This window comes from Mycteria americana, chromosome 19 (genome assembly GCF_035582795.1).
Source record: "Mycteria americana isolate JAX WOST 10 ecotype Jacksonville Zoo and Gardens chromosome 19, USCA_MyAme_1.0, whole genome shotgun sequence".
Classification (NCBI taxonomy): Eukaryota; Metazoa; Chordata; class Aves; order Ciconiiformes; family Ciconiidae; genus Mycteria; species Mycteria americana.
The window spans coordinates 1,704,751-1,717,438 of NC_134383.1; the positions used below are offsets into that span (position 1 = coordinate 1,704,751).

Here is a 12,688-nt window from a genome sequence, read left to right on the forward strand (position 1 = left end):
TGCTGCACTGCTAGCATCAAACACAAGGCTGCAACCTCGCTGCTCTGTCCTGCCCTTGACCTCTCAGTAAATCCATATCTGGATTAACTCAGCCATACTAAAAATCTGTGTGGACTCTGTATGGGAATTAAAGTGGCTTTACTGCAGTTAATTCACAAAGGAATTTGTTCCATTTCAGGACTCTACCCACATCTGCATCCAAAGTCTCAGCTAAAACTGAGACGCTGTTTTGCCTCTGGCAGTAGTGTACAGGGATACTGAAACTCAACAAGGTCCCGCAAGGACAGGGCATAGCGAGGTGCCATTCGTACTACCTTTTCTCTGTATTTATGATCCCTTCCCTCTGCCTCCATATGAAAATGCAGGTGTCTGGACAAACGCAGTAAAAAGCAGTCTCTTTTCTAGTCAGCTTTTTAAAGTGCTTCTTTCTTCTCTTTGGAGAAACTGTCAGCAGTAAAATAAAAAGTGCTCCTTAAAGCAGTACTGAAAGACTCACAAGACACTCTAATGGCCACCATAATGCTTCCAAATGATGACAGTTCTGTGTCTGGAGAAATTAAGATTATTTTTAGGACTCAAACCTCAAAATCTCAAAAGGTAGGAATTAACAGAATTGTCCATGTAATTGTAGTTTTGTACCATATGGATATGTACTAGATACAGCCTTTAATTGCATGATCACAAATTACACTGTGTTTTAGTTTCCCTATTTCATGCAAAATATTTGGAACTTTTCTTATGTTTGATTTTCCCAAATGAAAACTTTTTTTTTACAATAGAAACACCAAACCTTTTCATTTGTACGACGTTCAAACAGAAACTTTTAACTTTCCTCATGATGACCAGCTACGTGAAAAGACAAAAATTATTGCTGTAAAAAAAGTTCTACTAAAAAAAAAAAATCTTTCAGAAGCTGCAGAAGGAAATGGAAGAGAGTTTTTGCTCACTTTATGCAGGGCCTTCTATATCCTCCCTAACCCCCATCAAGTAAATGTCCAATAGACGGACATGAGAGATTAGCTGTAGATGGTTTCTCCGACTCCGCCACTGAGTTGCAACGGCCTGTAAAATGAGCAGGGCTAGAATTACTGCGTACGTAACTCACCCTTGTCTCTGGCCTTTTCTCCATGAAGCACAATTCCGCTTTGCGAACTGCAGTCAGAGCTCAGAAGGAGCCAGGATAGGACCAAGGGGGCTGATCCTGCACAAATCAAATCATTCCACTCCTTTTATACTTTAAGGTACTTTTCTATGTTCCTGCTTTTTTTTTTTCATCCTGCATTTTATGCATGTTTCTGCCTTCTCTAGATAGTTTTGCACCATTGAAGGGCAACAGGAGAAAAGAAAAAACTGTTTCTGCATTTAGCATTGATTTTTCCCCTTCACTCTGAGTCACATAAGCTAACATTTAATTAATTTCTGACACTTTGACAGTTTCTAAGACGACATTTGTAGAGCTATCAAGTGCTGCTGATAGCACTGTCAGACAGACACTTTTTGAATTATCAGCTATTAAGGACCCATATGCAACAAATTTCCAAGGATTATTATACAAATTGTTCTTTGAATGAGAAAAGCACACAAAAGCTCAGTGAAATATAAAGAAACCATTGTTCCCAGGTGAATTTGATATTTGCAAATGTTTTGCTATTTTGATCACTTACATGGTTTAATAAATCGAATTCACTTTGTCTTTTATTGAGAAAATTAAATGGCCTGTTTTGGGATGTCTGAGAACATGGCCAGATTTTCAAATCACAGTGGTCTTTATGGAGATACAGCTTGAGAAACATGGAATACTTGATTTTAGGAAGTGCTGAGCAGTGAATGAGGTCCCATCAAGATCTCTCAAACCAGAAACCCCCAAACCAAAGTAGCCAAAATCTCCAGTTGCTTTTAAACAGCTCTTGCCTTTACTCTTTGGCCATGCTCTCTGACATGTCACCATTTCTTGATGTAGTGACTACTTCAGGCCCAGGTACAGATCTCGATACTTTGCTTTTAAACACACAAGCAAACCTGGCAAGAGGCTGAAATGATCAACGTGGATTAATGCCATTCCAGAGACCCTCTGCAGCTGTGGTGGCAGTTCGGGTATGACAACTCTATTTTTGCTGGCCTCACTATACTAATTTACCAGTTGACAAAGCAGCTCTGTTTCAACAAATGGGACAGATTTGTATTTCACCTTGCTCAATGGCACAGCTATGACTTGATGTTAGCATTTGTCTGCCTCTGCTGTATGCCAGAGCCGTGTTATTATGATCAGACTACTCCACTTGCTTGTCCTTGGAGCATCTGGCACCAGCAGTTCTGGTGAGCTCAGGGAGCCTCCTAGCTCATACAGTGAAATTCAGCTCGGTGCTCCTCTCCTCGTGGCCTTTGTGGCTCTCTGAAAGGCAGACTCAGGTGCACGCCAGTCAGATCCAAGCATGTCCAGTTCTGCCTGTACTACCAGCTCAGTTATGCAGAGGACAGGGATGATTTGCAGACCGAGGCAATATTCATATTTTAGCCCATACTGCTTCAGCAAACACACATCGTGTGGAAATCCCTTCTTTTTCTAAGTGTATAGAAACTCCAGCAGGACCCAGACATGGTGTGGAAATACCCAGAAGATGGTGCCAACCATCATGAGCACCCACTGCACAGATCCTGCCTGGGAGATCTTAAGTGAGCCCACCTGAATGAGAGCCAAAAGAGCCTTACCCCACAGCCAGGACAGTCTTTCCAGTATGCCAGAGCCAGTGGCCAAATATACTGCAGTCTCATTGCAAATGTGGAATTTCTGTTTTTCATATGCTGGCACCAGACAAAGACCCCAACACAGACACCTGCTGCCAAGCTCTATCTGCATCATGTAGCTTAACTTTTAGCCAGTTTCTTACAATGTGGACATACGTGTAGTTGGATGCCAATGATCTAGGGGTATGCAGAGTCCCGATATCACTGCTTTGCATCAACTGCTGGCGTAAAATCCATATAAACTCATGGGTATTCATGCATCTTCACTAGCCTGCACCATACAGAAACACGACCTAAGGGATACCAGTTCTCCTGTAGTGTATCATCAGAGCAGAAACCACAACCTTCCCTTCACACACCATATCCCACACTTTAGCTTTGTTTATACATCTTCTTCAGCAGAGAGTAGCTTTTTTCTGTCTGCATTTGCAGCTAATAACTCACAAACCTCTATATCCAGACAGCAACATTTCTTTCGAATATTGTTTCCTCATCTCTGTTCAGTTCATTTTCATTCTTCTTCCTCTTCATCCATAAAAAATGCCTGTAAGCCTGGGACCTGAGCCATAGCTGGTGGAAACCAAAGGAAGGCCTCTCAGTGACAGCACCGTTACTGTGTGCTGCAAGTGGCCCAGCTAAGGAAGCAGAGCACAGAGGCAGCCCTCGCAGACAGAAAAAGTCCAAAAGACTAGAAGATGTTTGCAGTTGTCTTTGCAATGCCTGCGTAAAACAAACGCAAAAACCTAAATAGGTTCTAGGGAGCTCTACAGCAAAACCCATGATTTGTTTATATGTTACATTTGAAAGAGTGCTCAGCACGTGGCATTGGGCAGGGAAGAAATGATGGTTTGCCATGATGCCACAGATTTCCGAGGAGACCTGTCTTCCCAGTGCCAGGAGCTGCAAAGGCTGGGCTGTGGGATAGCATCCAGTCATGCCCCCACCGTTTTCCCCTTTGCACTGCAACCTCACTGGGGGAATGGCAGAAGGCAGGCACAGTCCAGCCCTGACTTCAAAAGTGCTACTGTCAAGTTGCATTATCATTACAATTCGGTTCATAGTTTTTTAAATTTTTTTATTTCCCTGCTGGAGGAAAAATATAAGGAAAAGCAAAGAAAAAGAAAGAAAAAAAAAAAGAACACAGCCCAAAGCCCCATGAAGCACATGAAAATAAACAAAGTGGGTCATGGCACATCTGCCCTGAACTGTGCACACCTAACATGGAGCAGTTAGTGGTTAGGGAATGTCAGGGGAGCCGACACAAAAATCCCAGGCACTCTGCCTGAATCGGCTGTTACACAGAGTGACTAATATCCCTGGCCACAGAAATATGGGGGATGAACAGGAAACAGAAATTAACTTCTTGAATCCCTGCCTAGGTATCTCACCATCAGTTCAACCTCCCATGTGGGTCTTCGTTGCATTTCAGTCAGTCAACCATTTGCACACAGGAATTCAGGGTAGGGGAACAGGCTCCAGAGAATCCCAAGAGTGAGGTAGCACATCCGTAATTGTTTTATTTTTATGTTGCATGTTGGCCTTTGACTATCTTTTCAACATCTTTGTGCCAGGCTGGAGCTGGAACCTGGCACTTTTACCTCCATGGATCCCCTAAATCTCTCTTGGTACAACGGTGACATCGGTGACAGGAACTGGAGCAAGCCTCTCAACGAGTCCAGTGCAGACCAGAAGCCTCAGTATAACTACTATGCCATGCTGCTCACCCTCCTCATCTTTGTCATTGTTTTTGGCAATGTGCTGGTGTGTATGGCTGTGTCCAGGGAAAAAGCCCTTCAGACTACCACTAACTACCTGATCGTGAGTTTGGCAGTGGCAGATCTCTTGGTAGCAACTCTGGTCATGCCTTGGGTGGTCTATCTGGAGGTAGGTGACCCAGTTTTCTTTTGCAGTACTGAAAGTTTCTGATGAATGGGTAGAGGGAGGGAAGGCTTAGCAGCCTGGACACCAGCTATTACAAGACTTTCTGAATTTTCCAAAACAAAAGTGTTTTTAATTTCCTAACAGTTGGTCAGATTTTTCCAGGAAATGGACATGATAGCAGATGACAGGCTGACTTGAAAATACACTGTTGTTCACTTCAGAAGGCTAAATTACAATCCAATTGCATTGAAATTCTGGCCTTTAAATAGAGGGGTGAAGAGCGAAAGGACCCCAATTTTATTTTCAAAACTACGTAGATGAACTGTTCATTCCCAAGCATAAGAACGAGTCTGCAACAACATCATGGGTGTCACACTAATAAACTGCATTAAATAGTAATCAAAATCCTATTTCTCAAGGACTAAAGTAGTAAGAGCAGGCAATTGTAGAAGTCGGGTGTAAATCCAGAGCTTTTATGTCACAATATATGAGAGAAATAGAATCACAAGTGAGCTACTTTTCACATTGCTGCCATTAGTACATCACTTTGGTACCAAAGAGCTCTATGCTTCTGCATACAGAGCCATATTTGAGTGGCACAGTGGTTTGTGAAAGTCAAATACTCCCAAGACTGCCACCTGTTTACTTGATGGCAAATGACTCCTGCAGCAGTAAATAGCCTGAAATGCATCTCTAGAGGAAAGAATAAGAGAAGATACACAGCCCCTCTCCCTTGGCCCCCTTCGCTGGGATGCCCGTGTTCCTCAGTCAGCTGAGAGCTGGCATGCTGGTGGCAATTACAACCGAGAGAGAATGAACGGTGGTGAGAAAGCATGAGACTGAAACTATATTGAGTTTACAATGAATTTTCAAGCACTTGTTTATGAGAGAAAATGATAAAACAGACAAGAGAGCAGGGGAAGAAGCCATAATCAATTAGCCCGTTAAGTATTAATGCAAAGCAAAACAAACCCACTGACATGACATAGACTGTCGAGAAACCACAATACTAATTATCACTCTAGTTAATTATTGTTTTCATGGCACTTTAAAAATATAAAGCATCATGCATCTGCTAAAGCTTATTAACATGACCACAGGCTGGTTGTGATTGTAGTCAATGCCTCTGGGACTAGTTATGCTCTTCCATTATATTCCTCTTTTGCGACAACCTATTTTAAGCAGAGGCTTATGCTGTGAGAAGCTCTTGCTCTCTTAGGCCCAGCTGTAAGAGTCTCTCAGACACTTCTTATAATGTGGAAGAATAAAGCACAAATGATGTAAGATGCTTTCCCCTTTCTGAGCTCATGTGTGCATGGAGTTGGTCAGAAACTTCAGCTTCCTTAGTCTACCAAGTAGGACAATCAGGCCTCTACATCTCAGCAATATATACATATTTTTTAAATTTACGTTTGCCCTTTCTGCTCTTATCCACACTCTGCTAAACCTACTGCTAGCTTGAAGCAACAAAAAACATGACAAATACTTGCTGACAGAGAAGGAGCCATTGGACCGATGTGGGTTAGGCACACCGTGGTCCCTCTCTGGGTCTGCAATCTGAAATCAAAACTGTCCAGGACCCTTTGTTCTGTAAATATCTTCATTTTCATTTAGGCTTTGTGTCACAAGCTCGGACAAAAACAAATGTCAAAAGGAAATCCTTTTAAAAATCAGCCTCGGTGCAAACAAATCTTCTACCTCCAAACTTCTGAAGTTTCTCCTACCTAAATGAAAGCGCTAAGAGAAAGAACTGTTGCAGTTTACAGCATCTCCCATAAACTTCAAACTATGTGTTCAGGAAACTGATTTTGCAGAGGTTTATATCTGGCTGGAAACCTTTGCCTTTAGGCAAATTCTCATCAAAGTTACTGATGTAACTATCTCTTAAGTGCTTTTTTAATCACTGAGTATTCATCTGTCACTCAAGCTTCAATGCAGTCATTCTTTCTTCCTTCTTTATACTGCCTATGGTTATGTATATCGGAGCAGAAATAACTGAAGAATAGATATCTTATTCATTCTATTTTCAAATGCAGTAGGACTCTATTTTTATTAGAGGGAAATATACTTTTTTCATCACATGTCAAATACAGCAGTCCTAATAATTGCTATTAAACTTAATTGGCAAAGTTCAGTTTCAATAGCAAGATAAGTGAAGAGAAAAAGGCTACTGGTAGCTGGAAGTGTTATCATTAGTACTTTGTCTTTACCACAACACGTAGCGTGTCAAAGAATTTTCACACTGAATTAAATTCATTTTGTTCACACACACAAAAAAAGCGAGGAATTTCTACTCTGATTTTTTAAACTAAGAAATGAAGGAAGCTCCTGTTTCTCTACTGCTGATCTTTGCTAGGTATAATTGCAAAAAAGTGTCTAATAAAAAACTGTAAATACAGTTTTTTATTTAGAGGTGCTTGGGATATAAAATTAATGTATTTTCTTCCTAATACTTTTTTGCAATGCTTCAGAGACCTGTTTAAGCTCCTACATAGTTCACTCTGACTCTGAGGAGACTTGCACTCCCCTATGTCATTGGAATATGAGCCCAGGTTTGTGTTTGTTTTTTGGGCTGCCCAACTCAATACAGAGTAACAGGATGGAATTAGGAAGGAGAAAATCACACCAGCCCTCGGGCAAATGCTATAAAGAATGGTTTGGATGGAGCAGAGTACTTCCTTTGTGGCCGTGCCATCATTTGAGACCTTTAGACTAGACAGGACAAAGTCCTCGAAGGCACTCAATGGCAAACAATCCTACTTGACACAGCATGTGACCTGATTCCAGCTGGAACTTCTGTAGACAAAATTTTGACCCCTCTTGAACCAGCAGAACTCCAGCTACCAGAAAGTGTCTATATCTTTGTGCAAAATTCTCCCTTTCTCCCTCTCAATGGCATATCCTCAGTGAATTCTTTTACTGGCCTTATTCTCTCTCTTTGCAGGTGGTTGGTGAGTGGAGGTTTAGTCGGATCCACTGTGATATCTTTGTAACCCTTGATGTTATGATGTGTACTGCCAGTATCCTCAACCTCTGTGCCATCAGCATTGACAGGTGAGGGCTCCATGGCAGCAAGTCGTGTCAAATCCACGGTAGCGAGTCACAGCCATCTTTATGCGGTCTAATTTTACCTGTGACTCAGGGACTTGAAAATGGTGAGAGCTAGTGTTGTTGACATCTTTTGAAGAGCAGTTTAGAGGACCTAAAGGAGGTCCGAGCAGGGATTCCATCAGAAGCAGACATAGAAACAGCAGTCGTGAGAATGTAAATGGAATTGTCTGTATACGTCCCCATTAGTTCAGTCCTTCTGTTTATATACTTGAATGATGGCGCAGACATCAGTGGGAAGGCAGTAGCTCAGAGAGAGTGGAAGAAAAATGCTATGCTAAGCTGACCCCAGCCTCATGCCTTCCCAAACAGGGAATGCAGACATCTTGGAGATTCGTGAAACCTGACTTGCCCTATACTGTCTTGCTGGACCAGGCTTTCGGACACAGTAACGAGGTGTAATTTCCCACAAAGTTTGTCAGCACTGGCAGAATAACAATAGCCTGGGTTTGTATCTTCACGCTGCAGGTACACAGCAGTAGCAATGCCAATGCTGTATAATACCCGCTACAGCTCGAAGCGCAGGGTCACGGTCATGATTGCTGTGGTCTGGGTGCTTTCATTTGCCATCTCCTGCCCACTCCTCTTTGGCCTCAACAACACAGGTGAGTGTTATGCCACCTGCAGCTGGCTATTGCCATCTTCCTGGCTTTACTGGGTCCCCAGATAGTCTTCTGTTACAAGTCAGGAATAAACATGGGGATCAGGTTTTAGGTTTATTGGCATGTATCCATCCCTGTTTCAGGTGTCCTCTCCTGGTGTCATCCCAGCCTATTTCCGTCAGCTGCTTCTGGATCTGTTTCAGCTCTTGCTGTTCCAGACCAGTGTTTTAGACACATCAGAACTGAGGTTATATAGAAGTTTACACAGCACTCGTCAATGTTACGTTAATATTTGTCCACTACAAAATCAAAATCCCTCTTATATTAAAAAGTGTGAAAAGGAAAGTCATGGGCCAAAAAGCTTCACTGAGACAGGAGAGAAAAGAACTGGCTGTTCAGCCATCAGTTTCATAGGGAGACCGGATTGTATGCAGCATGGGATCGGTGGGCTTTTAGTTATAAGGCAAGCAATAACCAGGGACTTTGGGTCTGTATGTGACTCCCTATGACCCAAGGGGAGTTTGCTGTTCTGGTACCGCTTCCAGCTGACATGGCGGTCCCCCCTAGAACCCAAACCCCTCACTCTCCGGCTATCTCTGTGCCTTCTGAAAGAGGGAGAGAGAAGGGGAAGCCAGTGCTAGCTCCTAGAAGCAGGGACAACAAGCCTGAAACTTTTTGTCTTCCAGATGAGAATGAGTGCATCATTGCCAATCCTGCCTTTGTTGTGTATTCCTCTATCGTCTCCTTCTACGTTCCCTTCATTGTCACCCTGCTGGTGTATGTGCAGATTTACATAGTGCTCCGGAAGCGCAGGAAGCGTGTCAACACCAAACGCAGCAGCCACGGCCTGGACTCAGACACGCAAGCCCCGCTGAAGGTAACTAGACTTCTGCCCTGCTCTCAGCAGTCTCCGTCCTTTCCCCTTCCTGCTCCACTTCATTCCCCAAAGCACTTCCTCCTTTCCCCAGACGACACTGGCTGGACTAGGTGAAATACTGGATCACAAAGGTGAATGCTGTGTCCTGTGCCATTCTGAAGTCCCAGTTTCACACTCCGGATTATCAGGTCACTGGCTGGTGCTTCACAGGCCTCCCTGGATCTCAGGGGATGTTTCATCAGCAGATCTGCATTAGGAGCTGCTTCATTAACCAGACTGCATTTCCTTTGGCTCTGCTGAGTTTGGGTTGGGGTACCCAAGATGACAGCCTATGCTATTTTCTGAGTCAGTCCTGCTGTTGTGACGAAGGAGTTCAATGAAAATTGTTTGCATGGCTGGGGTGCAAACCACATCGCTGGTAACGATACCTCTGCAGTGAAAACAGCCTCTCAAAGCATGAGATGTGTATAAGTGGAGTCCAGCTGAGCGTGTTAAGTGTGAGACCGCTTGTCAAAATGCTACTCTCGCAGCACATGCAAAACGACCAGTAGGAATGTATAGTCCCGGAGTGTATACTACCTCCAAACTGCATTGCCTCAGAGGCCAGTGTCACGTCAAGCAAAGGAGGCAGCGAGACAGGGATAGACTGAAACATAAGCAGATCTTTGTGGTTTCCTTCCTTTGGCGAAAAGCACAAGGGCTACTTGCCTCCCTTACTGCTCTTCAGAGTAGTTTTCCATCATTCTTAGCACCTTAGTTACACTGATTAATTTCTGCTTCATGCCCTGTGTTTGTATTTCCACATGCCTCCCTTACCAGCTTCCCTTCCCAATTACTATCTGCTTGTGTAACCTCTGAGCTGGTGCTTGCCCCTTAGGACAAATGCACTCATCCAGAAGACGTCAAGCTCTGCACAGTTATTGTGAAGTCCAATGGGAGTTTCCAAGTTAATAAGCGCAAAGTGGTGAGTGTTAAAGAGAAGTGGTAGCTTTTCAGAGCCTTTAGATTTCCCCTTTTCACCTCTCAGGATGCAAAATGAATTTATGTAGGGTGGGAGAAAAACAAACTAAGAACGAAGGTTACCATTCAGTCTCAAAATTTAAATATTCTTCCCATTCCTTAGAGTGAAGCAGGGGGTTTAAGATCATGCAGCTCCAAAAGCCAGACTAAGCTCACCTAAAGATCAGCTATAAAAGCCATGACATTTTAACATTTTGTGTCTTTGATTTTCTTCTCCTCTCTGTTATTTATTTTAAGTCTTGGACTGCATTGGCTTTGTTGGGTTTTGCTTGTTGATTTCATTTTTATTTATTCATATTATGAAAACCTAAATAAAATCTATGGGGAGTGGAGACAGTGTCTCTCCCATTTATTAGCCTCTTTGTGCAGTAAAGGAGAGTCATTCACTGCAGTTCTGTCGAGCCCCTCTACCCAAAATTATTCTTATCTGTAAACACTTTACAGCCCTTTCTGCAAGCATCTACCAAAAATGTAGGGAGGGAGAAGAGGGATTGATTGTTCTTCAACATCATCCAGCTTCACTCTGTAAGGAACGTTCATTGCTCCTCTCTGTATATTTATCTGTCTTTATGTTGTGGACATTTGATTCTTATCCAGGAGGCCGAGAGTCACATAGAAGAGATGGAAATGGAGATGGTGTCCAGTACCAGTCCCCCTGAGAAAACCACCATCAAACCAGCGGCACCAAGTAACCATCAGCTGGTTGTGCCAGTTGCTTCTAATCGGGGCACCAACTCAACCCTGCAGGCACCTTTGGACAGCCCTGGGAAAGTAGAGAAGAACGGACATGCCAAAGAAACACCCCATACAGCCAAGGTCTTTGAGATCCAGTCTATGCCCAACGGCAAGACAAGGACCTCTCTCAAGACTGTGAGCAGGAGGAAACTCTCACAACAGAAGGAAAAGAAAGCCACTCAGATGCTAGCCATTGTACTCGGTGAGAGTGCGCATTGGCTTCCTCTTGTGTTTCTGCAGAAAACCAATAGCTACCCAGGATCAGGGTAGGCAGTCTGAATGCGCAGTGTAGACTGTTTTTCCAGGCCTCCAGAGAAATAATTTCACTGGGTACGTTAGAGGATATGTAGGCAAGTAGGCAAGAGGCTGCCAATAGGAAGGCTACCTCCTTCCCAGCTAGGAACAGTTGACGGTGCTGTACAAAAGGCTCAGAAAGCTGTCCATCTGTGGGGTGTCTGGACTGCCAAAAGACAGCTGGGTGCAGGGGCAAGAGAGCTAGACCATGGGCTTTCTAGAACACAAAAGGCAGCATAGCTCAGCAAGAAACTGGCACCTCTGAAGGCCAGATTTTTTGATGTAACTGGTCTAATTACATCAGCAAAGAAGTTCTTTAGCACCTGGATACTCAGAATATAGACTATGAGACTTAACAGACAAACAGAAGGCTTATTCCTCAGGGAAACATTTTCCTTGTATACCCAGAAGAACCTTACTGTTCTCATAGTCTCAAAATTTGTCCAGCTTTCAGCAATCAAAATCTGTCTCTTTCCTTTTCCCTCAGGTGTTTTCATCATCTGCTGGCTCCCATTCTTCATCACTCACATCCTGAATATGCACTGCGATTGCAACATCCCCCCAGCAATGTACAGCACCTTTACGTGGCTTGGATATGTCAACAGTGCTGTCAACCCAATTATTTACACCACATTCAACATTGAATTTCGCAAGGCTTTCATGAAGATCCTCCACTGTTAAAAGTAAAAACAGCAACCACATTTTTAAGAATGAGAAAAAAGAAACCAATGCCATTCATGCACACGAACGGGCAGCCATGGGGAGGTCTCGAGCTCTTGTATTGGGCATGAGGCCTACAGTGTTACAACAGTGCCATGCCCATGCACCTCTTGGTGGGGATGTAATGAGGACCTCGAGGTTGTTTCATCCCTTGAGGTGACCTTTGGACTCTGGGACACCAATCCCAGGGGCACTTTTCAGAGCTACCCTCACACTGTGTTTAAAGCGGAAGCAAAAATCAAGACACACTCACTTGATTCTTGCCTGTGGCCATTGAACTTTGAGTGCATTCAACACAGACAGTTGCAGAGCCATGTGAAGGTAGCGATAGGTCACTGCCGCTACTGGCTTGCGTGTTACGTCATTGATACAATTATCACCAAAGACAAGACCATCTTTTCCGCTTTGCAATAGGAGCCAGACAGAGCTTGCGGAAACTCCATGCAATAGCTTTGCCTTCACCTTGAGCTGACTTACCCAGTATTAAACTGCTGAAGCCTTGAGAAAAAACTTAAAGAGGTCCCCAAGTGGGCTAAGAAGGTTCTACCACCTACAAATCCAATCCCTGCAACAATGCGGGCCTACAAGCAATGGGCAGAAGGAAGAAGGGGAGCATAAGTCTCATGTGGGACCACTACATCAGTGTAAATATGAATAAATAGGACGAATTGAACAGAAGCCCAAGCCAAAAAATAGATGGAGAGAA

General features: G+C 43.6%; 1 protein-coding gene across 2 annotated transcripts; it reads left to right on the forward strand.

The window, feature by feature from the left end:
- The first annotated feature begins 301 nt into the window (after positions 1-301).
- Positions 302-11,943, forward strand: DRD2 (dopamine receptor D2). 2 transcript variants are annotated; one of them, XM_075521119.1, is made up of 9 exons: positions 302-365; positions 2,090-2,094; positions 4,324-4,629; positions 7,571-7,680; positions 8,203-8,339; positions 9,023-9,213; positions 10,091-10,177; positions 10,831-11,170; positions 11,750-11,943. In XM_075521119.1, the coding sequence occupies exons 3-9, from the start codon at positions 4,348-4,350 to the stop codon at positions 11,941-11,943; spliced, it is 1,341 nt and encodes a 446-aa protein (XP_075377234.1). In that variant the 5' UTR covers positions 302-365; positions 2,090-2,094; positions 4,324-4,347. The 2 variants fall into 2 exon arrangements, with proteins under 2 accessions (XP_075377234.1, XP_075377233.1); XM_075521118.1 differs by lacking the exons at positions 302-365; positions 2,090-2,094; positions 10,091-10,177 and having other exon boundaries at positions 4,348-4,629.
- Positions 11,944-12,688: the final 745 nt, after the last annotated feature.

Bases quoted from the DNA above. Each gene is read 5' to 3' on its own strand.
- DRD2 (XM_075521119.1), top strand. From the start codon at position 4,348: ATGGATCCCCTAAATCTCTCTTGGTACAACGGTGACATCGGTGACAGG. The intron at 4,630-7,570 runs GTAGGTGACCCA...CTCTCTTTGCAG, and splicing joins CTTGGGTGGTCTATCTGGAG to GTGGTTGGTGAGTGGAGGTT. The intron at 11,171-11,749 runs GTGAGAGTGCGC...CTTTTCCCTCAG, and splicing joins GATGCTAGCCATTGTACTCG to GTGTTTTCATCATCTGCTGG.